Consider the following 21,237-nt stretch of genomic DNA (forward strand, 5'->3'; position numbering starts at 1 on the left):
TAACTGAGGGAGTGTCTCAGGCTGTGTAGGAGACCTTTAGTCCTGAGCTGCAGGTGCCGGGGTGGGCAGAGAAGCACACAAGGCCCCATTCCAAATCCATTTTATTTAGTAAAAATAATGTGTTTATTTGGGCTGGCCGTAGGCTGAGCCTCCCCTCCTAGAAGAGTCCTTTCTCCTTCTTGAGGTTCTGCTGTTTCCACAAGGGCAAGTTGGCAAAGGCAGAGCGGGTCATGCCAAAAACAGCCTTGAAGTCCTCGTCAGAGAGGTGGTTCTGGGGGAAAGAAGGAGGCTGAGCTCAAGCTGCAGGGCTTCCCCCCGCTGTGGCCTCCCCCAAACTCACCTCCTTCCTGCTGGGATCCACACCCCGGGGCAGGTCCTCAGCTGCAGTGTTCACCAGCACGTCCAGTGGGAAGGTCTCCAGCTTGGTGGGGACAAGTGTGGTGGTGGCCGTGAAGACCTCATTCTTGGAGGTGAGCCCCTGGGTGAGGGGGGACAAGGTCACATCAGACAGAGCTACCGGGCTGCCTTCTAGGGGACTGACACCTTTGTCCCTCCATGTGAAAATGGTCTTGCAGCTCCAGCACTGGTAGTCCCTTCCCCTGCTGCTGTGCCACATGTTACCCAGAGCCCCCTCTTGCCCCAGCTGTCCCCTCTCCCTGTGACACTCACTGACACAAGTTGCCCAATGCTGGCATTGTCCCCCAGCTCAGCTTTCAGCTCATCATAGGATTTCCTGTCCTGCAGGAACAGAAGTGTTAAGCTGGGGCCGCATCCAGGCTTGTCCCCATCTCCAAAAGTCTCCTTGCTATTTCCAGACCCCACCCCCTCACTCACGCTCCAGCAGAGGGGATCCCAGGCCATGAACCAGCCAGTGAAGGTGGGGGGTTCAAAGCCCTGCTTCACCACGATGATGGGGGTGTCGAGGTCACGGCTGCCGGGGTGACTCCGCAGGTACTCCTGTGCTGTCTCTGCTGCCGCCTCCTTCTCTGACTCATTGGCACCTTTCCCAATCCAGAAGAAAATCTGCAACGGGGTCACTGTGTCCAGCACGGGGATGGCCCTTTGGGACCTCACCCATGGCTGGGGACACAGAATCTGTCCCCAAGGATGGGTACTGGGAGCCCATCCTCAATGAAAATCATGTGGATTTAGGTTTCCGTGCTCCCATCCCACCACCTCTGGCTGCTGCAGGTCCTTCATCCTCCTGGGGACATGAACTTGTCCCCAGCAGGACAAGTCCTTATGTGCCCAGCACACCTGGTCCCAAGTGTCCAGCAGGTAAACGTCGTTCTCGTCCAGGTCATCCTGGGTGAAGTCGACGATCTCAGTGGCCAAGAACCTGCCTGTCTTGTTAGAGCATTCAAAGAGCCGGGGGGGCACAGAGGGATTCTCTTCCTGTAGCCTGGTGGGGAGACATGGGTGTGGTAGGAACTGGCCAAGGGACTGGGGGCACTAAGAGAACCCATTGAAGGGCTGGGGACACGGAGCTTGTACCTCTTGCTGTTGGCGTAGCTGGTCTTGCCGCCCAGAGCTACCCAGAACTCGGGCGGCTCCTGCCCTTCAGCGACCACCGGCTTCTCCGTCTTGGAGATGATGTCGGCCACCATCTTGCCCATCTCACGCTCATCCCCGCTGCAGCCCTACAGAGTGAGCAGCATGGCTCCAGCACCGAGCCCACCCCATCCTCTGGAGGACGAGGAGGAGCCGGTCGAGGCCATACCCACCTTCCCATACCAGAGGTAGCAGGAGCTGGGCGTCTTGAGCACAAAGACATCGTTGGAGTTGAGAGAAGCGGCTCGGACGGGCACCTCGAAGGCCTTGGTGTTGTACTCGTTGGTGCCGTGCACGTGGAAGAGCCGAGTGGAGGACGCCGGCTCCGTGCCGCCCGCCCGCGAGGAGCCGTTCTGGGAACAGCGGGGATAGGAAGAGGTCACACAGCCACCAGTTTGCCCACCCTGCCACCAGCCCCGTGCTCACCTCGTACACCACCATCTTGCCCTTGAAGATCGCCATCAGGTGGGCCGGCTCCTTGCCCATGGTGACGCGCACCTGCACAGGCTCGTTGTTGTACTTCTGGTCCAGGAAGACGGCTTGGTAGGCCGAGGCGGCCAGCTCATCCGTGCTGGCATGGCGGCCCTGTGTGGGGACGTGCTCTCTTTGGGAAATGTAGGCAGGACGGGGAGGCCGTGGAGGGGCAGGGAATGACCCACAGGGGCCATCTGGCTGATGGGTGGCCCTGTCCTGCACTGCCCTGCTGAGGATGAGCCCTGGGTAGGGGACAGGCTCTCACCTGCCAGATGTAGATGATGCGGTTCACCTTGGGCCCCACGTAGTAGGTGTAGAGCACCAGGTAGCAGTCCCCGCCATAGAAATGGCCCAACCACCGCTTCTCCACGGGCACCAGCTCCTGGTTCTCCACCCGCCAGACCTGGTGGGATGGTGTCACACTGCTGCCAGGGCTGGCGCATCCCTGGCCCCACAGCACCTGCACTCCCATGGCGTCTCCCAACGCATCCCACGGATGCATCCCGCATCCTTCCCACAGCCTACCTCTGCCTCCCCAGATCCATCATCCACCATCTTCTGCTGGGCGGCCACTTCAGGCTTGACATGCATTGTGGTGGCGTCAAACTTCACCTGTTCCACCTTAGCTGTGGGGAAGAGCGAGGACTGAGCCAGGCGTGGGGACCCCCTTGAGCATCCCCCCGATCCTGTGGGACCAGCACCCCGTGGCACTCACCCACTTTGCCCACAGTATGGGTCTTGCCCAGCCCACTGGTTTGGTTGGGAACAGTCCATTTTTGGAAGAGCTGCCTGAAGACAGCGGACTCAGACCCATCGTTCTCTGTCTCCACGCTGGTGCTGGCCGGGTAGTTCTTGGCTTTGATGAAGCCCTGAGGGGAGCCAGATCCAGTACCTGGACATGGAGTACCCAGCCTCTCCTAGGGAACAACAAACCCCAGACAACCACCCCGAGCACTCACCAGGGCCCTGCTCATCGCCTGCTGCTTCTCCTCCTTGTTGGCATTCTTGCCCTTCCACACAAAGATCTTGAGACCTGCTTGATCAAGGATGTAGCAGTCCTGAGAGGGGGGATGACAGCAGAAATTAGAACCTAGGGCAGCTTCAATCTTTCAAAAGGCACTTGGGTGGGCACTTGAGTTAAAGTTGCCGAGGAAAACGGGCACTGCTCTTGAGCATCTCACCTCATGCTGGAGCATATCTTGAGTCAAGGGGCGAATTGCTACCTCTTGTATGACCAGGTTCCCACTGGCATCAGAGACACTGGTGGGGAGAGAGAGAGGAGAGAAGGGTAGAACAGTGCTGGAAAATATCCTCCCCAACGCTACATGGGGGTGGCGGGGTGGGGGGGCCCAGCTCCACTTCCATCTCTATCTTCATCACTTCCATTGCCATCACCTCTATCCCCACTGCCACCCCAACCACAGAAGAGCTGGTGAGGGACAAAGGGATGTCAGACGGGATGGGGACAGTCAGCTTTACTGGGGACATGGCACTGTGTTTGAAGGCATCCATGACATTTGCACAAGCATCTCCGTACTAGCTGTTGGGTACCAACCCCATTGGCACTGGGGAATCCCACTGCTCCCGCGGCACCCAAAGGACCTGTCCCTCTGTGGTGGATTTTTCCCTTCTCCCTTGCCATCCATAGGGATGGGACTTGTGAGACTCCCTGCTGCCAACATCATGGCACCACCCTGACACCTCGCAGCCCTACGAGATGCCTCCACAGGTAAGACCCATCCCCAGCTACTCACTGGTAGAGCTTGAGGGCACTGTTGAGCGCCTGGTGAACTTGTTCATCGGGTGTGGCTGCCTTGATGTTCTTCTTCTCCCCCAGCACATGTGTCAAGGCCTGCATCAGCTCAGGTGAGGCCGCCTCATTCTCCCCCTCCACCACGCCAACCTTCGCACGTCCCGCACGCTCTCGGTCCCGAATGTCCTTGGCCAGGGTCATTGCCTGCACCCAGGGAAAGGATCAGAATGGTGGGGTCCCAGCGCAGGGGATGGAGGCACAGAGCAGCCAGATTCCCCCGTACCCTCAGCCTTTCAGCACGATTGCTCTCGGGGCCGTTCCACTGGATGATGAGCTGGCCAAGGTCCAGCAGGAAGACATCGCCCAGGTTGAAGCTTTTCCAGCTCATCTCCACCTGCAGCAGGACAGAGTGGGTCAGGCACACACAGTCCCCCTGCTCAGCAACCCTCCCACCAGGGTCTGCGCTCCTCCTCCCTGTTCTGCTTGGGGCTTTATGGGGTGACCACATCCCCTATCTCACCTCTGCAGCCACCACGTTCTTCTTGCCCTTCACATGCAGCAGGCGCTGGACGTTGTAGGTGTTGGTCTCCACGTGCTTCATGCCTGAGGCCACCCCACCCTGCTTATAGCTGAGAGGACATGGATATGGCATAAGCCTTGGGCCACCCTTCCCACTCCAGCAAGGATCTTCTCCTGCCCATATGCCTGGAGACCACTACCCACTGGTACAAGTAATAGACACTGTAAGATGGAATCCAGGCCAACATCCCACCTCCCCAGAGTAGAGTTGTTCTCATGGGGTCATAAAATCATTAAGGTTGGAAAGACCTCTAAGATCATTCGATCGAACCATCAACCCATCCCCTCCATACCACAAAACCATGTCACTCAATGTGACATCTACCCTTATCTTGATGCAGAGGATTGCCTTCCCAGTGCCATTCCCTTCCCTTCTGGCAAGGCAGGAAGCATAGCCATGGCAAGCAACAGGGCGCCCATGTTGGCAACTTACATGAGTCCCTGCTTGAAGTATGCACGGAACGTCTCGCTCTCATGGCCCTGGACCTCACGGTGCTGCACGGCCACAGAGCCCAGATACTCATCCATCTGCGTGGTGTAGATGGCGGCTGCCCCCTGCTCGTCCTGGCTCGAGTTCTTACCCAGCCAGTAGTGGATGTTGTAGCTGAAGCCGCTCCCAGTCTTACGTGTCTGCAGGATGAGGAACCCGCTAGGAGCCATGCACCCTGTGTCCCCATGTCTGGGGCACCCCGCAGCACCCCAAGTCCCTGCGCCACCCTACCGACAGCAGCACGTAGCAGTCCCCCTCGTAGAAGTTGCCATAGCTTTTAGTGGGCACTGGCACCATCTCCATGTTCTGTTGGAAGAAGGGACATGTGAACAGAGCAGCCCGCAGGGGTCCTAAACTCAAAGCCTGGCTGGGCTGAGCCCCCCGTATCCATGGGACCCACCTCGATTCTCCATATCTGGATGCCCGGCGTGGTCTTGTCCAGCTTCCCGGTGACCTTTTTGCTGAGCTCCACCATGGTGTTGGCTGCAGGCAGGGGGACCTGTTGTCGGCACCCTCGTTAGGGTTAATGGCGGGCAGCCTCATTAAGAGCTGGGCTGCAGCCATCTGCTGTCCTGCAGCCAGCCAGGCAGTAAACCCCCCAGGAGCCACGGGGGGCAAACAGGGGCTGCGGGCACGTGAGCAGGGTGCAACCCCTCCTGGTGGCGAGTGGGGTCCTGGGCCATGCCAGGTGTGTGTGGGAGCAAGGTAACCGTGGAGTCCCGCTGTCCACATGTCCCCATATCCTGCCCTGCTGCCTGGGCACAGGGCCAGACTGTGTGAGCCATTCCCCCAGCAGAGCCACACCTGGGTGACAGCTCAATGGCTCTTCTCCCTTTGTCCCTGCTCATGCTGTAGGCATCGTGATCCTATGTGGGTGTGTATGCGCATCCATGGATGAGCACATGTGCATCCTCCAGGACCCCCACACCACACACCCTGTGCTCATCATGGCATTGCTGGGTCGTGTCCTCCTCCCGAGCCCCCCACCACCTCCGAGCTCCAATCAGACAGAGCCCCTCGTGTGTCCCAGCAGACGCCCTCTTCTCCCACCCCATCCCAGTGCCACCTACAGCGCCGGCACTGGGACGTACTGTCCCCCCATCCCCAGCCCCTCACCTTCCCCGCAGAGCTGAGCACAAGGTGCGCGTACCTAGGGGAAGTGCTGGGGTGCCAGCAGAGAGGAGACCTTTGTCCCCAGTTGTCCCAGCCCATGTTCACCATATAAGGGCAGGAAGAACCTCGAGTCAAGGTCCCCACATCCCTCAAAGGAGCCCACGGAGCCCCGTTACTCTCGGGGTAATGACACCTGGGTGGCACCCACTTCCCATGGCACTGAGCCACCGCGATCCCAACCCACGCATGGGGAGGGGACAGAGCAGGTCCCGGTGACCATGTCCTCATGGGAGATAGGGACCGAGCAGGCTGCAGAGATGCTCCCAGTCCCAACCATGGGGGATCCAAAGCAGCCAAACCCTATGGGGCCACGTTGGAGCCACCCCCAATGGCTCCAACCCCATAGAAAGGGGCAATTGTCCCATGTGCCCCACCCGAGCATGGGGCTGCCGGCATGGGGCGGATCCTACCTGTAGCCACCCACTTTCTGTTTCACTTCATGGCTTTGCTGTGTGCCAAGGTGACTCCAGCCTGGCGCTGGGGGTCCCCATGGGTTGGACATGGCCAGAGGTCCCTCGATTGGAGCAGGTCATGGCCAGAGAGAGGACACCATGGGGACTGGGAACTCTCTAGCATGGTCACAATGGGGTTATCCTAAGACTCCTCCAGCAACAATTGGTGTTCTGGGGCTGAGCTATCCTTAGCCCTCTTGTCCCTGCCCTTTTCCACCCCAATTCTGCCTGATAGTCTTCGGGTGGCCCTGAAGGCGCAGGAGGGGCTCTGGAATGCTGGCACCGAGGCGTCACCTATCCCACGCTTATCACAGCACTGTCACAGCATGATTGCCCCCGCCCTGCTGAGCCAGCACTGTGCCACCAGCGGCACCCTGTGCCCTTGCAGCCCCAGGGATCACCAAAGAGATGGTGATGGCTCAGCCACCAACAAGAGACACCCCGAGGCCAAGGAGATGGGCTCCCCAATGCCTTCTGACCCCTCAAACCCTCCCACCCCACAGTGCAGTCCCACACCAGTGCCCCCTTACCTGGGTACGCAGCCCCCACTCGCTGCCCGTATCCCGTTGGTGTGGCACAGGGGACAGCAGCAGTGAGCCCCTTCCTCGGGCCCCACGCAGGGCTGCTAACGAACTCAGCAATTAGCGCAGCTACCAGGGAGGACAGAGGCTTCATTAAGGAGGAGAGGCTTGGGGCCAAAGAGGGCACTGGTGGCTGCGCTGGGGGGGCACCCAACCTCCTCTTATGACCCCCCAGCATTGTAGGCTCTGGCACCTTAATGAGCATGGGAGCACCCATAGCCCCCTCAGCACCCAACGAGACCCAAGCAGGGGTCCCTGCAGTGGGCACACGCACTGCACATGGGGCTTGCACACATCTACATACAGCAGAGAGCTGTGCGCAACGCGCACCTGCACGCACACACAGACCACAACTGCACACCCGTGTGCGCACACACAGCTCAGCACAGCCCATTTCCAGGAGGGTTGGACAGCTTTAATCACACCAAGGCACTTACTGGTCCCCAGCCCCCCCCGCCCCCACGCTCCCAACTCCAGCCCCCCTCCCCCCGCACACCCAGGGGTGCACCCGTGGGTGCTGCCTGATGTGGCCAATAAAGTGCTGAGTGGGACCCCGCCGCAGGAGCAGGGTGCAGGGTGGGGGGGCATAGGCAGAGCCGGGGGGGGGCCCTCACCCTGGCCCCCAGCGTTTGGAGAAGGGCAGCACCGCAGGGGCCGGACGGACAGCAACGGAAAGTTAAAAAACCCTCTCCCAAAAGATTCCCCCATTCCCTGGCACAGCGGTAAAAAGGCACCCTTGATTATTTGGGAGATAGTTGCTTTCCCCCCCTTAAAAATATATCATTGTCCATAGATTGACTCTAAAATATATGCTCTCCCTCCACTTAAAAATCCCCCCCTCCCTGAGAGCCCTCCGTCCCCTCCAGGCTGGGAGACCCCTGGCAAGGGGGAGAGGGGCAGGGCTCCTTTAAGGCCATGGGGAGGTGGGGGAGTGGGATATTACATTAAGGCATCTACAGGCCACCCCCATTGGGAGTCACAGCCTTTGGTGACACCAGGAAGGGATGGGGATAGAGGATGTGTGGCCCACCCAGCAAGGCCGGGGACCCCTGCTGGTGAGTGGAGTGGCCCCCATTGCCACAGCGGCACTGGGGGGAGGGGGGGAGGGGGGGAGGGGGGGGTGGGGGGTTGAGGCCACCAGAATTCCCACCTTCGTGGGAAGAAAGTGAGGTTGGAGGGGGTGATTTTGTAGCCCCCCCCCAGGCACCTCTATTGCAGGGGGGGACACATACAGACATGGCGTTCCAAGGCACATGGAGGCATTGAAAGCCAGGGGCTCAGCTGCCCCAAAACGCACCCCTGGAGGTGGGGAGGGGGCACCAGAAGGCACAAGGGGGCGTGTGGAGTAGTGCCCCCCCGAAGTTATCAGCTGCACAAAAGGCAGAGCTGGGGGCACGGCGGTCACCCCAAGACCACTGGGACCCACACTTGGGGGTGGCCCCCTGCAGGGCTGCCAGTCCCCACATTGGGCAAAGGCTGTGGGGACCAGGTTCCCCCAAAAGGCAGTGGAAAGCAGCAGCTGCTTAACTCCCCTCCCGCTCCGGGGGATGCAGAGGGGAAAAGGACCTGAGAACCGTTTTGGGGAGGGGGGGGCAGCAAGAGGACGGGAGCCCTCCAAACACGTCCCCAGCGGGTCACTCCCGGGAACCCCTTCTGCGTGGAGCCCCCACTGTGACCGTCGCAGCGGGGAATGGGGTGGTGATGGGGGGACACCGGGACCCCCGCAGCCCCCCAGTGAGGCTGCCACCGGGCCACCACCGCCGGCCCCGCTGGGGCACCACTAGCTGTTAGTCCGCTGTTTCTTGAGCACTGTGTAAACGTCGTCCACTTTGCTGAGTCTCTCGAAGAAGGGCAGCAGGTCCAGCAGCTCCGTGTCTGCCATGTTGTCGAACCACGAGGCCACCGGCACCTGCGGGCACGGCCACCGGCTCAGGACCTTGGGTCCCTTGTCCCCCCCGTTGTGCCACCACCCAAACCACCCCCGCTGGGTACGTACAGCATTGTCGGGGTGGAAGATGTAGGAGGCAGGCGAGTTGTCCACGATGATGATGCGGCGCAGGTCGCGGCCCAGGCGGCTCAGGTCCTTCACGTAGTTGCCCCGATGGAAGACGCAGGACTCGCGGAAGAGCCGGGCACGGAACGCCCCCCATTTATCCAGCAGGTCGGCCACGGGGTCCGCGTACTGCAGGGAGAGGGGAGTTCAGAGGGTGGCCAAAGGGAATCGAGGTGGCCGAAGTGGCGGCCAAGGTTCGGTGGTCCCCATGGGTGGTTGGGCAAGGGGGACGAACGGTGACCAAGGTCTGGCGGTCCCAAGGTCAATGGGTGGGCGGCGAAAGGGGACCCAGTAGTGGCCAAGGGTAAGTGGCCAAGGAGGACCGGTGGTGCCCATGGGTGGTCACCAAGAGAGAGCACTGATATCCAGTGTCCAGAGGTGCGCGTGGGTTGGTCACCGAGAAGGGCCAGAGGTGGACAAGTGGACAACGGTCCAGTGATGCCCATAGGTGTGCGGCTATGGGGGACCCACAGTGCCCAAGGAATGGGCCAACAGTGTCCTTGGAGCCGCCACTCACCTTGGCCAGGCTGGCGGTGAAGAGAACGCACTCGAAGAGCTCTCCCATGCGCTGCAGGAACTCATCCACGTGCGGCCGCTTCAGCACATACACCTACAGGCACAGGCACTGAGGGACCCGGTGGCACACAACCCTAACCCTAAGGGGGGTGCCGGCACCACCCCCCTCTGCCCACCCTGGCAGAGCCCCACACCCCAAAGGGCACCATGTCCTGACCCCAGCCAGCAGCGGGAAGGAGACTTGCCCCGTGCTGGAAGGAGGGGACACCGCTTGGTGGCAGTCAGGGGGGTGCCCGCTGTCCCTGGCATCTCCAGGGCGAAGCGTCGGGCGGGCTCCGGAGCCAAGTAACCTAGAACAGGCTGACTGCCAGACCACAGCCTATCCTGGATTACTTGAACCCAGCACCAGCCTCTTCGGGGGGGGCACCCCACCAGACCCCCCACTCCTCCCAGCCCCTCACCGCACAGCCCCGTACCTGGTGCATGATACCATCGATTTCCACCGGAATGATGAAGTCGGCGTTGTTCACCGGCTGCGGAGGGCACAGCGGGGTCAGCGTGGGGTGGGGGGCTCCCGTGGCCCGTAAACCCCCCCTCCCACCCCAATGGGGGTGCTCCCACCTTGAAGGAGCTGTGCACCAGCGTCTCGTCCAGGTCGATGACCACGCAGAGCTTGCTGGCATCCTGAGGCTTGATCTCGGGCAGGAGGTGCTTGACTGCAGCCTGCGGCAGGGGGGCACGGCCAGGGGGTCGGTGGGGGGCAACGGGCACCCCCTTCCCTTCCGCCCCGTGCTCAGGTCAGGCAGCAGCTGGGGCACGGTGGCCGAGCGCCCCTGGAGCCGGCCCCATTTTGGGGTAGGGGTTCCGGAAGCGGGGTACCTTGGGCACGGTGCCATTCTCCTCCACCAGCAGCGGGGCGTTGTTGTTGACGGAGAAGGGCTCGGCGTCATCGTGGCACAGGCAGCAGAAGAGGGACTGGAGGATGCTGCGGCCCCGAGGCTTCTTGGCAGCGGCTGGGGGGCTCTGGGCACCTGCGGGTTTGGGGAGCACGACAGGGGTTGGGGCGCCGCCAGGACCCTACAATAACGGCCCTCTCCCGAAGCTGGGAGGGAACCCCTCGGGGTGGGCACCCCCGGGAGGTGCTGAGACCCCACGGACACGCGCGGGCCGTGCTGGAGGCGGGGCTTAGCCGAAGGGGAGGGGCTTAGCCGTCCTTCTTCCCGCCTCCCCGCCGACGGTTCGGCCTCCTCATTGGCCGGCGCAAACGTCCCGGAGGCGAGGAGCCAATCGCGGCGAAGCACACCCCGCCGGGCGCCGTTTCCTGAGCCCCCATTGGTGGATCGCAGGGAAACTGAGGCACGGACACCTCCAGCGCGGCCGGATCCTGCCCCAGCCCGAGCCCGGAGGCCGGGAGCGGGGCAGGGATGCCGACCCTCACGGTTCTGTTCCTCCGGGACTCGCGGAGCCCTCGGAGCCCCCGCAGTGGGCCAGGGGCTGCCCCCCTTCCCCGCTCCGTTCCCACGCAGCCGCGTCCCTCCGCGCCTCGGATTCCCCGCGGCGCTTCCCCAGCCCCGCTCTCCCCGAATCACCACCCCAGGAGGGACGCAGGGCGGGGGGCGACGCGTGGAGCGGCGCAGACGAAACCTCCTCCCCGCGCCCCCCGTCCCGGCGCACGCAGCCCCACGGGACCGCGCTGCGGCTGAGGCCAATCGCAACTCATCACACGCTCCGCGCGCGTCGCCGCGCATGGACGCGGGGGGGGGGGGGGGAGTCGGGGTCACACGGGGGGGCCCGAGCAACGCGGGGAGAGGGGTCCGACCCTTGGCCCTATAGGAGACATGGCGGGGGGGGGGGGGGGGGGGAGCTGTCACCGTGTGCCCCATAGCGCCATGCAGAGGGGGGGGAGGGCTGGGAAGGGGTTGGACGCGGAGCGGCGGTGGGGGCCGAGAAGTGATTTTCCAGATTTAACCCCCCAACCCTCCCCTAAAGCAAAGCTCACGGAGGGAGGAAGGAGGGAGGAAGGAGGGGGGGGGGGGGGGAGGACGTGGGGGGGGAGGGTCCCGATGCCGGCTTTATTTTGAGGAGGGGGGCATTACCTTTCTCCTGCAGCGGGGCGGTCGCCTCCTCCTTGCTAACCTGGGTGATGATGGACTGGTGGTCCATGGAGCGGGGGGGGGGGGAGGGGGGGACAGGAGCACGGAGCTGCCCCCCCCCCGGCGCGGCCCCCCGGGGAAGGGGGGGGAGGGGGGGGCGGGAGGGGCGCGGGGCGGGGAGGGGGGGGCGGGCGGCGGGCGCGGGGCGGCGGGCGCGGGGAGCGGCGGAGGAAACTTTGTTACAACATGGAGTTTCCTCCGCACGGTTTTTTGCTACAAACATGGAACCCGGACGCGGTTTCAAGGAACCCCTTAAAAGGGCAATGCCAACCCCGTAGCCCAAACCCACTCCCCCCCCCCCCTCACCCCCCCCTTCCCATCCCGCCTCACACCGCCGTCCCCATCCGGCCCGCGCCCCGTGTAGGAGGAGCTGGGGGGGGGGGGTCCCCGCTGCGCGCACGCTTCGGGGGTCTCGAGGTCCTGGCAGAGAAAGGCTCCGTGGGGAAAAATCCCCCATCCCGCCGGGCTGGCAGCAGAGCCGTCCCCGCGCCCCGAGGCTGCGGCGTCCCCGACCCCCGAGGAGGAAAGGAAGCGGCCGTGCTTCCCCCGGGCCCTATTTCGGGCCGGATCCCGCCGCCGCCGCCGCCCGTCCCCATACGGGGATGCTGAAGCGCTGAGGCCCGCAGGGGCGCACGCAGAGGGCACACGCGCTGCCCGCTCTGTGATCGTTCCTAGAGGCCCAGCCTCTAATTAATTAATTAATGCAATTAGCGAGGCTCCGAGGCCAGGCCGGGCGTCAAGCACTCGGAGCATCCCTCCAGCCGGCTGCGCGCTCGGGTGCGGGGTGGGGGCTGGGGACAGGACGGGGACAGGACGGGGACATGGCGCTCGAGCTGCCTGTGTCGCTGTCCCCGTAAGGACCGCAGCGCCACCGCAAGGACCTCTCTGCCCCCATAGGGACCCGGCTGTCCCTCAGGCTCTTAGAGCAGCGTCTGCTACAGACGCCCCCCGCTCTAACCCTGACCCATCACGAACTCGGCCGCCCTTGGGCCGCCCCGTCCCCTGCTGTCCCTATGCTTTCAGAGCCCCGCTGTCCCCCAGGGTCTCTCTGCCCCCCCTGCCTCCCATGCAGGGGATGCCCCTCGCGCGGCCCCGGGGCGGGGTGCGGGGGGGACACCCGGGGACACCCTCGCACGGCGGTGGGCCCCACCGGCCCGGCTCCTCCTTCAAGCAGCCCGCGGCCGGGCCAACGCGGAGGCGGGGGGGGAGGCACCGCCCCACCCGCGCTGCCATCGCCCTTTTAAGGAAGGGGAAATTCTTCACATAAACAAGCGCGGTGCCCTGGGCGGGGGGGGGACATCCTTACACCGAGGGGAACTGTGGGGAGGGAGGGGGGGGGGGGGGGGACAGGGGGTTGGACCCCGAAATAGCCCCCGCACCTCAGTTAGTGTCATTTGGGAAGGGGGACTTTGGGGTGGGGGGGGGCGGCGGGTGAGGGGGGGGGGGGAAGCCGTTGGAGGGGGGGGGGCCTTGAAACAGCCAGGGAGCGTCTCGCAAGTGCGGGCCGCGGCGGGGGGCGCAGCGCTGCGGGACCCCCCGGCCCGATACAGAGAGGCGGAGGGTGGGTTATAAAGGTCACGTTTATCAGAGCCCCCCCCCACCTCATCCCGCGCCGGAGGCCCCTTTGGAGACCGCCCCGGGCCCATGCGGGGACGGCCAGCGGGCGTCGCCACATTTGGGACCGGGGCGAGGGGGTGGGGGGGGGGGGGGAGACGACACGACAGGACACGCAGCGGGGCTGGGGCTGCACGCGGCAGAGCGGGCTGTCCCGGCGGTAATTAGCGGTCCCGGCGGTAATTAGCGGTCCCGGCGGTAATTAGCGGAGCCTTCCTTCCCGCCGCTAATGGGCACGGGAGGGCCCAGCCCGCCCCACCGCTGCAGCCGGGGTGGGGGCACCTCCCGCTGTGCCACCCGAGGAGAGGCTTCTGCTGAACCCACCGAGGGCCGTTAACCCCTTCCGTGCCGGGGCTGTTAGCCCGGCAAGCATCGCCCCCCCCCGCCCCCCAACCCCTTCCTCCCCCCCTCCCCGGGGCTCGGTACGGCGGCAGGGCGCCCCGTGTGCGGGACGGAACCCATCAGTGCGGCCCTGCCAGCCCCGGCACGTCGGCGGTGACATCGAAGCTGAACCGGTTGTAGCGTCCCCTGGCCAGGAAGCGCGCCCCGTGAGCAATGCTGCACGTCCAGAGCTGAAGGCAAAGAGGGCACTCATTGCAGGCACCGTGGCTGTAGAAGGCCCCACAGCCCCCCCCCCCCCCACACACAGACCCCCAGCCACCCTCTGCCCTTACCAGGTATGTGACAAAGGCCACGTAGGCCACCAGCAGCAGCCCCAGGGGGATGAGGTAGCCCAGGCCCCGCAGCGTGGGCAGGAAATCCACCACGAAGTACACATTGATGGCACACACCAAGCCCGTGATGAGGGACATCAGCACCTGCCCCAGGCTGCAGGCGGCACGCGGGCATCGGTGCCAGAGCTCCGTGCCACCCACCCCGGCAAGCAGGGCAGCAGGAGCCCAAATAGGGGGGTTGTGCGGCTCACAGCCACGCTGCACCCCACTCTGGGGCCACCGGGATGCTGAGGATGTGGAGGTGTCCCCCCCTAATCCCCCCCACGCACAACCCCAGCACTCACAGACCGTTGGCGAAGTCATGCATGAGCGGGCGCAGGCTGGTGAAGGTGAGGACGGGCAGCACGGCGAAGGGCAGCTGGAATGAACGGTCAGGGTGAGGGGGGCACAGCGGGGACGGGGGCCCGGCCGTGCCCACCCCTTACCAGGATGCTCTGCAGCACGTTGAGCAGGTCGTTCATGCCCGTCAGCTGGCTCACGTCCCTAAAGGCGGCCACGAAGAGGGTGGGCAGGATGGCCAGGGAGCGAGTGAACAGCACCCGGGTGAAGCGAGACCAGCGCAGCTGCAGGAAGCCCTGGGGGTGCGGGGAAAAGACGGGGCCCATCAGCCCTTGGCGTGCTTCCAAAATTCTCTAGGGCCGTGTCCCCCCTTCCCTGTGGTGCTCGGCTCCTGCAGGGCTGCGGGGCCCCGCTAGATGTCAGCCCCCGCTCGTTAAGCGAACAGCTCGTTAGGGAAGCAGGGCCTCACGTGGGGCGCTCACGGGGACGTGACTGCCGAGTGGCGGCTCTGGGTGCGCTCTGACCCCATCCCGGCTCGCGGGGACCCCAAGTGAACCCCTCTGCCCAGAAGAAATCTCCCTGCCAAATACCCCTGTTGGGGTCGGGTTGCCCATAGGACTCCCGCCCGGCGCCCACCCGTGAGTCACCTCTCTCCCCGCCCCTCTCACTGTATTCCCCCGCTCACCTCCATGACAAACTGTCCCGCGTAGGTGCCTGTCATGGTGGAACTCTGCCCTGCTGCCAGGATCCCCACGGCCCAGATGTAGAGCGCTGCAGCCCCAAAATAGCAGCCCAGGATGACGCCCTGCATGGCAACGCTCCGTTGGGGATCCCAAAATATCCCCCCTTGGCATAGCGAGGGGTTGGGTTTGGGAGACCAGAGGCAGCACGGTGCCCCCAAAACAGCCACCAAGGCTAGCTGGCCGTGGGATGCAGCCCAGCGCCACTCACCCCCTGGTAGATATCCACAGACACCGTCTCATTGTTGATGGGGAAGATGCTGGCATAGCGACTGACGCTGCTGTTGACGCACTTGTTATGCTGCAAGGCATGGTGAGCACGAGTGCGGCACGGCTATGAATCCAACCCTCCATCCATCCATCCAATCCAACCCTCCATCCATCCATCCATCCACCCACCTAACCAGACTAAGGAACTCTCACCCTGCCACCTCCCTGGGGGGACTCACCACGTCCTCATTGCGCTGGTGGTAGAAAGCCTCGCCGAAGACGGCCATGACGAAGAGGTTGATGAGGAAGGAGACGAAGAGAGCCAGGCAGGACTCGGTCAGGAAGTACATGTTGGCCTCCTTCACCTCCTCCTTCTTGGAGCGGTCGATCGCCCGGGTCTGGGCACGGCAGGTAATGTACACCATGGGGATCCATTACAGCCCCCCATGGGGAAGCCATTCACCCCTACCGCATCCCTGCGATGGGGGACTTGGCCCCTGGTCCCTTCTCACCTTCACCAATGAGGAGTGCAGGAAGATGTTATGGGGCATGATGATGGCACCAACGATGCCCACAGCCTGGAGCAGCTCCTCTCGCCCGCAGCCCGGGCAGTAGGGCAGGAAAATGCCCTTCAGCACCTCCGTCTGCGCCGGCCGCACCATCACATACTGGGAAGGGGCTCTGTGAGCTGCCCACACCCCAGCAGCTCCATGGGACCATTACGGGCTGGGGGGCCTTTACCTCGTAGCCAAAGGTCAGAGCCATGATGGTGATGAGGAAGCCGAAGAAGGCCTCCAGCTTGCGGAGCCCTGCAGAAGGAAGAGATGAGGAGTGACACTCTGGTGCCTGCAGCTCTGCGGTGACACGCCCTGGGACCTGGGTGAGTGGCCCCCCATCCCATTGCCCCTGCACTCACCGTACTTGTCAAGGAAGAGGAAGAAGAGGGTGTCTGTGATGGTGATGAGGACACCACCCCAGAGAGGGATGCTATGGGACAGGAGAGCAGGGATATCAACCAGGTTGGTGGAGCGTTGGGGTGGGCTGTGTCCCTCGTTGGGGTGGGACCTGGCAGCACCCTGCAGGTGCTTACCGTCCGGCTGAGAGCAGGCTGAAGGCAATGGCCGTCCCAATCACCTCCTGCATGTCTGAGCCGATGATGGCGATTTCCATCATGAGCCACAGCAGCACACGGGGCACCTGGAGGGGATGGGGATGCACGGTGACGTGGCTGAGCCCTGCGGGGACCTGGCCCTGGGATGCTTGGGAGAGGGGTGATGGGCAGAGGGTGCGTGGGGGGGGCCGCATCTGGGGTACTCAGAGTGCAGGGAGGGGGAGAGTGCAGAATGGACGGGCAGGACCCAACCTGCAGCCGCTTCTGACGCTGGGACTCAGGCGTCCTCACGTGGGATTGGAATGGATATAGTTGTCTCTGTGCCAGGCAGCAGAGTGCGTGGGGCCAGAGGGGGTCACGGGGACTGTGGAGCGGTGGGAGAAAAGGCGCTCCTCACCCACACTGTGATCCCTTGGGGTGCTCACCCTGGGGTAATAGAGGTAGCAGATCTCTGCCAGGTCCTTCCCCGTCACCACGCCCAGGCGGATGGCCAACCTCTGGCACAGCAGTCCCAGCACTGTGGCCCACAGCAGCACCCACAGCAGCTGTAGGGGCAGGAGAAGGGCAGCATGGGCTGGCGGTGGGCAGCACACCCTGCACCCAATAGGGTCACCCAGCAGCCCGGGGCTCACCTTGAAGCCAGCCACGGCCCCACACTGCAGGTCTGACTCCACGTTGCCCGGGTCCAGGTAGGCGATGCTCATCAGGAAGCCAGGGCCAGTGAAAGCCCACAGCTTCCTGAAGCTGAAGCCGGGCTGCAATGGGGTGGCGGGTCACGGTGGGATGGGGCAAGTCCTGGGGAGCTCTGGTTGCTCCCATTCAGAACTGGTGGCTCCCAGTTGGGCTACTGGTCGCCTCTTTCTGGGGAGCCCTGCATTGCCACATGGGCACATTTTTGTGCATGGAAGGCATTTCTCCCCCCCTCCCCTCCCCTCTCCCCACCCCCCCTGCCCTTCTTCGTCACTGGGATGGACAGCGAGACCCCGGTGCCGTTTGGGCATAGGGTTGGATTGCAGTTTGTTGCAGCGCAGATGGAGCTGCCACCCTTCTTGTGCCGTTAACAGCACCTTGTGCAATCCCACTCCCGTGAACTGCTTTCACACTTTCACAACTCCATGCCTTCCCCTTCTCCCTTCCGCTCTCAGGCAGCAGCTGGGGCTGGAGGGGCCCCAGGATGCGGGGGGGGGGGGAAGGGACTTGTCCACCCCGTGGGACAGGAACCATGGGAGATGGGGTGGCCCTTGGAGCGCGGCATCACTGCCCTGTGCCTTGGTTTTCCCATTGGGAACGCTTGTAGTGTGGAAAAGGGGCTGCAATTACTCTGCTAGGGCTGGGGACACCAAGGTTTCCAGGGCATATCCCAGTTGTGTCCCCTGTGGTACCTGACCCAATGTCCCCAGCTGCACCTACCGTGCTGCCTTTGGGGATGCTGATGAGCTCATCCAGGTAGGTCTGAGCATGGGGGACGGGGTGATGTGGGGGAACAGGGACATTGCTGGCGTCAGTTTGGCCTCGGTTCAGGGACCCAGCGAGGCCTGGGAGGTAAGGAAGAGGAGAAGGGAAGGAAAAGCAGGAGGGGATGTAGCAGCTCGCTGGATATAAGGACAATGTCAGGTCCCAGCTTCATCCCAGAGACATCTTCCCAAGGAAAAGCCCCACAGCTCCAGGGGGCTTGCGGCCACTGGGGCCAGCAGTGGTGGCCCAAAGAAGCCAGATGCCACCTCCAGCACAGGTGTCACTCAAAGCCCTCTCCCCAGCCCACCCGTCACCAGACCCAGTGCTCCAGGGAGTAGATGCAGAGGGTATGATACGCCCAGCCAAAATGGGACTCACCTGGCTCCAATGATGCCATAGCAGGGCCGGATCCAGACATGGTGCTGGGGAACCTCTACCTCTGGGTGCTGCACCCAGCGCACAGCTCTTATAGCCCCCATCCCCCCTCCAGGGAAAGAGGAGGAGGAGGAGGAGGAGGAGGAGGAGGAGGAGGAGGAAGTGCTCCTTCCCCACTTGCCACAGACCTGGGATGGAAAAGGGCCTCCCGGGGAGGCTGGGTCTCAGTTCCCCACCCTGTACATGGGGCAAAGCAACCCCCCTTTCATCTGCAAACACATATCCAAGGGTGGGCATCGTGCCCACGTGTTACCCCTGCAGCATGTGCCAGGGTCCTGCTGCTTGGAGCGGGGAACACGGGCAGTTTCCCATGATGGAAGAGTTGCTGACCCTGCCGGGGTAGGGGAAAGGCCAAAGGGGTGGGAGTGAGGAGGAAGCAGCGTGGATTGCACAAGCACGTGAGCAGGGCAAAATGCACCCCGGGCTCGGAGGGGGGTTCTGGAGAGTGCTGGGTGCTGGGGTGGGAGACACCCTCACCCCAAAGACTGGGGAGATTAGTGTTGGTATGAATCAGGCTGCACCTCACAAAGTCCCCATGGCTGTGGAAGGACCTGGGGTGACACCCTTAGAGGACACATGGGGTGGTGGCAGGGCACAGGGCTCTGCCCCATGGTAAGCCCTAGGCACCCTATATTCCAAGGGAAGGCTTTTGTGGGGAAAACAAGCCGTAAACAGCCATGTGGTGCTCATAGACAGCTCAGCCTCCCAGCCCTCCCCGTGCCTCAGTTTCCCCAAATCACACAAGAGAACTGCAGGGGCACTGCTGACACCTTTAATCCCCCTGAGGGGGGGGGTTGGGACAGGAGGTGCTGCAGAAGGGGCTGAGGGATACGGAGGAGGCAAAGCTGGGCCCGGGGGGCTGGCGGCGTGCAAAGGGGGCAAAGAATTCAGCAGCAAAGAGGATGGGGTTTTGGGGCTGGCGGAGCAGCAGGGCCTGCAGGAAGTCAGCCAGCAGTGCAAAGAGCTCGGGATGCTGCTGGACGTAGGTGCTGTGGGATGCTCGCAGCTCCTCCTGTGGGGTTGGGGACAGGGTTGTCCCCATGCCAAGCTGGGGGGGAGCCTGGGTCCTTCCCCACCTTTGCAGAGGGTTTGGACGCCTCTTCCCAGGGGAAACCCTGCTGGAGAGCAGCACAATCTCATGTCTCTCATCTCCACGTCCCTCTCCTCACCTTCCTGTCCAGGAACCAGGAGCACAGCTGGGCGTCCTCCTCCCAGTCCAGCAGCTGCTTTGGGAAGAGAGGCTGGGGCTCTGCACCCGTGCTGCTGAGAGCGGGTGCATCCTGCAGCACCGCGACCACCGGGCACCCCACCTGCACCCGGCGAGCCAAATGCCTGCAGAAGGGCACCGGTGCTGATTTCCTCCATCCTGGTGCCGACACCCAAATCTGCCCCCCCCCCCCCCCCCCCCCCCCACCGCCCCCCCGAGGCCGGCACCATACCCGCTGGGAAGGAGGCTGTGGTACCACACCATTGGAATGCCCTGGGCAGCATGCAGGGCTCTCTCCACCACCAACACCTCCACCTGTGTCGAGCCCACCGGCTGCTGCTGCACACCCAAAGAGCGCTGCAGGGACACAAAATCACTTTGTGCCCACCCGTCATCCCCGTGTCCCCCACCCACGCCCCCAGGGGCTCACGTAGGTGGTGGTGCAGAGGTGGCCCTCCTTATCGATGGCTGGGAAGGTGATGCTGGGGGGCACGGCACGGCGGCACGCCAGCACCCGCAACAGCAGCAGGCTGGCAGCCTCCCCCAGCAGCCCCTCCAGCGAGGCCCAGCCGTAGGAGAACACCTGGTGCTGTGGCTCTGCCTGCGGGGACACCCCATGGGACACCCCGCAGGATGCACCCCAACTGCTCTCCAGGTAGGAGGGAAGGGTAGGAGGAAGTGGGGGATATCACCTCTCCCTCCCGGGTGGTGACGGTGACCGTCATCCCATGTGGGTGCTGCACCATGTGGATCTTCCTCTCCGTGGGGTGTGCTCCAAACTGTGTGGGAAGCAGAGCCACCCCAACACCCCTCTTAGTTGGTGCAGGGGGAAAGGGACCCCAGGGTGCCATAACCAGGTGCACTGTGGGAAACTCCCCATCCCCACCGCCATCCAGGGTAGGGGACCAGCCTGGAGGGATGGCTCAGGTGCACAGGCAGAGACACTGCCCCAGGACAGAGGGACGGGGGGACAAAGGGACGTGCCACCACCACGGCTGCCTGCTCACCTCCAAGCGCTCGTGCTGCTCCTGCTCCAGCGTCTCCAGCTGCATAGACACATACCCTGTGGGAGCAGAGCCCTGTGCACCCCAGGATAGGGACACCACTGCCCCCAAGATGCCATCCCAGCCTGTGGGATGGCGACATCCCACTCCAGCGCCCCCAGCTCACCCGTGAGCCTGCAGGAATACGGCACGCCATCCAGCAGCCCCTTGGAGCCGGCCTGCAGCAGGAGGCAGCTCCTCACCTGCTGGCCCTCCTGCTCGTAGGGTGCGTGTCGGGCTGTCACCCAGAGGTGTCCCTGCGGCCGTCCCCCTGCTGCCACCAGCGCCAGCGTCTCTTCAAACAGGCAGCTCTCCAGCTCCTCCGGCCCTGCGCAGGGATGGTCACTGAGCAGCCCCCCACGTGCTGCTCCCCTCAAGGTCACCACATCCCAGGGACGGTTTGGGGATGGCACCCACCGATGTGGTTCAGGAACTTAGCAGCCGCCTCCATGGGGGTGGGGGGGGGGTCTTCTGATGGGAGACAGCAGCGATGGGGGGGGGGTCCTCTTGAAAGCCCTGCCCCCCCCAACCTCTACCCCAGTGAGGGCAGCGCTGGGGAGCAACACCCCCAGTGCCCCCCCAGAACAGCCTCCACCCCTTCCCTCCCTCCCCAATGTCCTGCAGTTCCCCCAAA

At 63.6% G+C, this 21,237-nt stretch overlaps 4 protein-coding genes and 1 non-coding gene across 8 annotated transcripts; all 5 read right to left on the reverse strand.

The window, feature by feature from the left end:
- Positions 1–84: 84 nt before the first annotated feature.
- VIL1 (villin 1) lies at positions 85–7,084 on the reverse strand. 3 transcript variants are annotated; one of them, NM_001396565.1, is made up of 20 exons: positions 7,003–7,084; positions 5,248–5,346; positions 5,079–5,153; positions 4,791–4,987; positions 4,299–4,407; positions 4,062–4,172; positions 3,780–3,982; positions 3,207–3,285; positions 2,985–3,083; positions 2,741–2,894; positions 2,551–2,651; positions 2,291–2,428; positions 1,978–2,136; positions 1,725–1,904; positions 1,495–1,640; positions 1,258–1,402; positions 835–1,023; positions 670–738; positions 341–478; positions 85–271 (listed from the first exon to the last, which is right to left on the reverse strand). In NM_001396565.1, the coding sequence occupies exons 2-20, from the start codon at positions 5,320–5,322 to the stop codon at positions 158–160; spliced, it is 2,481 nt and encodes an 826-aa protein (NP_001383494.1). In that variant the 5' UTR covers positions 5,323–5,346; positions 7,003–7,084; the 3' UTR covers positions 85–157. The 3 variants fall into 3 exon arrangements, with proteins under 3 accessions (NP_001383494.1, NP_001383493.1, NP_990773.2); NM_001396564.1 differs by lacking the exon at positions 7,003–7,084 and adding an exon at positions 5,964–6,011 and having other exon boundaries at positions 1,495–1,632; positions 1,735–1,904; NM_205442.2 differs by lacking the exon at positions 7,003–7,084 and adding an exon at positions 5,964–6,011.
- Positions 7,085–7,446: 362 nt separating this feature from the next.
- CTDSP1 (CTD small phosphatase 1) lies at positions 7,447–11,990 on the reverse strand. Its single transcript, XM_015290062.4, has 7 exons — positions 11,719–11,990; positions 10,502–10,653; positions 10,244–10,345; positions 10,099–10,155; positions 9,624–9,716; positions 9,050–9,235; positions 7,447–8,962 (listed from the first exon to the last, which is right to left on the reverse strand). Exons 1-7 carry the CDS (start codon positions 11,783–11,785, stop codon positions 8,834–8,836), a joined length of 786 nt encoding a protein of 261 aa, XP_015145548.1. The 5' UTR covers positions 11,786–11,990; the 3' UTR covers positions 7,447–8,833.
- MIR26A-2 (microRNA mir-26a-2) lies at positions 9,950–10,035 on the reverse strand. Its single transcript, NR_161941.2, has one exon. It is a non-coding gene; the product is annotated as a microRNA mir-26a-2 (primary transcript).
- Positions 11,991–13,343: 1,353 nt separating the features above from the next.
- Positions 13,344–18,358, reverse strand: SLC11A1 (solute carrier family 11 member 1). The gene is made up of 15 exons (NM_204964.2): positions 18,297–18,358; positions 17,874–17,998; positions 17,096–17,218; positions 16,889–17,008; positions 16,443–16,549; positions 16,269–16,339; positions 16,094–16,161; positions 15,865–16,020; positions 15,592–15,750; positions 15,354–15,443; positions 15,088–15,207; positions 14,549–14,698; positions 14,408–14,481; positions 14,064–14,217; positions 13,344–13,961 (listed from the first exon to the last, which is right to left on the reverse strand). The coding sequence occupies exons 1-15, from the start codon at positions 18,334–18,336 to the stop codon at positions 13,851–13,853; spliced, it is 1,668 nt and encodes a 555-aa protein (NP_990295.1). The 5' UTR covers positions 18,337–18,358; the 3' UTR covers positions 13,344–13,850.
- Positions 18,359–19,111: 753 nt separating this feature from the next.
- CATIP (ciliogenesis associated TTC17 interacting protein) lies at positions 19,112–21,085 on the reverse strand. Of its 2 annotated transcripts, none has more exons than XM_040703869.1 (8): positions 21,021–21,085; positions 20,731–20,931; positions 20,568–20,623; positions 20,253–20,339; positions 19,991–20,161; positions 19,793–19,899; positions 19,523–19,685; positions 19,112–19,365 (listed from the first exon to the last, which is right to left on the reverse strand). In XM_040703869.1, the coding sequence occupies exons 1-8, from the start codon at positions 21,052–21,054 to the stop codon at positions 19,126–19,128; spliced, it is 1,059 nt and encodes a 352-aa protein (XP_040559803.1). In that variant the 5' UTR covers positions 21,055–21,085; the 3' UTR covers positions 19,112–19,125. The 2 variants fall into 2 exon arrangements, with proteins under 2 accessions (XP_040559803.1, XP_015145541.2); XM_015290055.3 differs by having other exon boundaries at positions 19,793–19,917.
- Positions 21,086–21,237: the final 152 nt, after the last annotated feature.

Source organism: Gallus gallus, chromosome 7 (genome assembly GCF_016699485.2).
Source record: "Gallus gallus isolate bGalGal1 chromosome 7, bGalGal1.mat.broiler.GRCg7b, whole genome shotgun sequence".
Lineage (NCBI taxonomy): Eukaryota > Metazoa > Chordata > Aves > Galliformes > Phasianidae > Gallus > Gallus gallus.

Coding starts and splice junctions, on each gene's coding strand:
- VIL1 (NM_001396565.1), bottom strand. CDS start 5,322: ATGGTGGAGCTCAGCAAAAAGGTCACCGGGAAGCTGGACAAGACCACG. Junction 3,983..4,061: donor ATCGTGCTGAAAGGCTGAGG/GTACGGGGGAAT, acceptor CCCTGGGTGCAG/GCAATGACCCTGGCCAAGGA. Junction 1,403..1,494: donor AGCTACGCCAACAGCAAGAG/GTACAAGCTCCG, acceptor TCTCCCCACCAG/GCTACAGGAAGAGAATCCCT.
- CTDSP1 (XM_015290062.4), bottom strand. CDS start 11,785: ATGGACCACCAGTCCATCATCACCCAGGTTAGCAAGGAGGAGGCGACC. Junction 9,236..9,623: donor TCACCGCCAGCCTGGCCAAG/GTGAGTGGCGGC, acceptor CTCTCCCTGCAG/TACGCGGACCCCGTGGCCGA. Junction 8,963..9,049: donor TCTTCCACCCCGACAATGCT/GTACGTACCCAG, acceptor CCGTGCCCGCAG/GTGCCGGTGGCCTCGTGGTT.
- SLC11A1 (NM_204964.2), bottom strand. CDS start 18,336: ATGTCTGGATCCGGCCCTGCTATGGCATCATTGGAGCCAG. Junction 16,021..16,093: donor CTCTGACCTTTGGCTACGAG/GTAAAGGCCCCC, acceptor GCCCCTTCCCAG/TATGTGATGGTGCGGCCGGC. Junction 15,444..15,591: donor ACCAGCGCAATGAGGACGTG/GTGAGTCCCCCC, acceptor CATGCCTTGCAG/CATAACAAGTGCGTCAACAG.
- CATIP (XM_015290055.3), bottom strand. CDS start 21,054: ATGGAGGCGGCTGCTAAGTTCCTGAACCACATCG. Junction 20,624..20,730: donor GTATTCCTGCAGGCTCACGG/GTGAGCTGGGGG, acceptor CTGCTCCCACAG/GGTATGTGTCTATGCAGCTG. Junction 19,918..19,990: donor ACCTCTGCACCACCACCTAC/GTGAGCCCCTGG, acceptor GTGTCCCTGCAG/CGCTCTTTGGGTGTGCAGCA.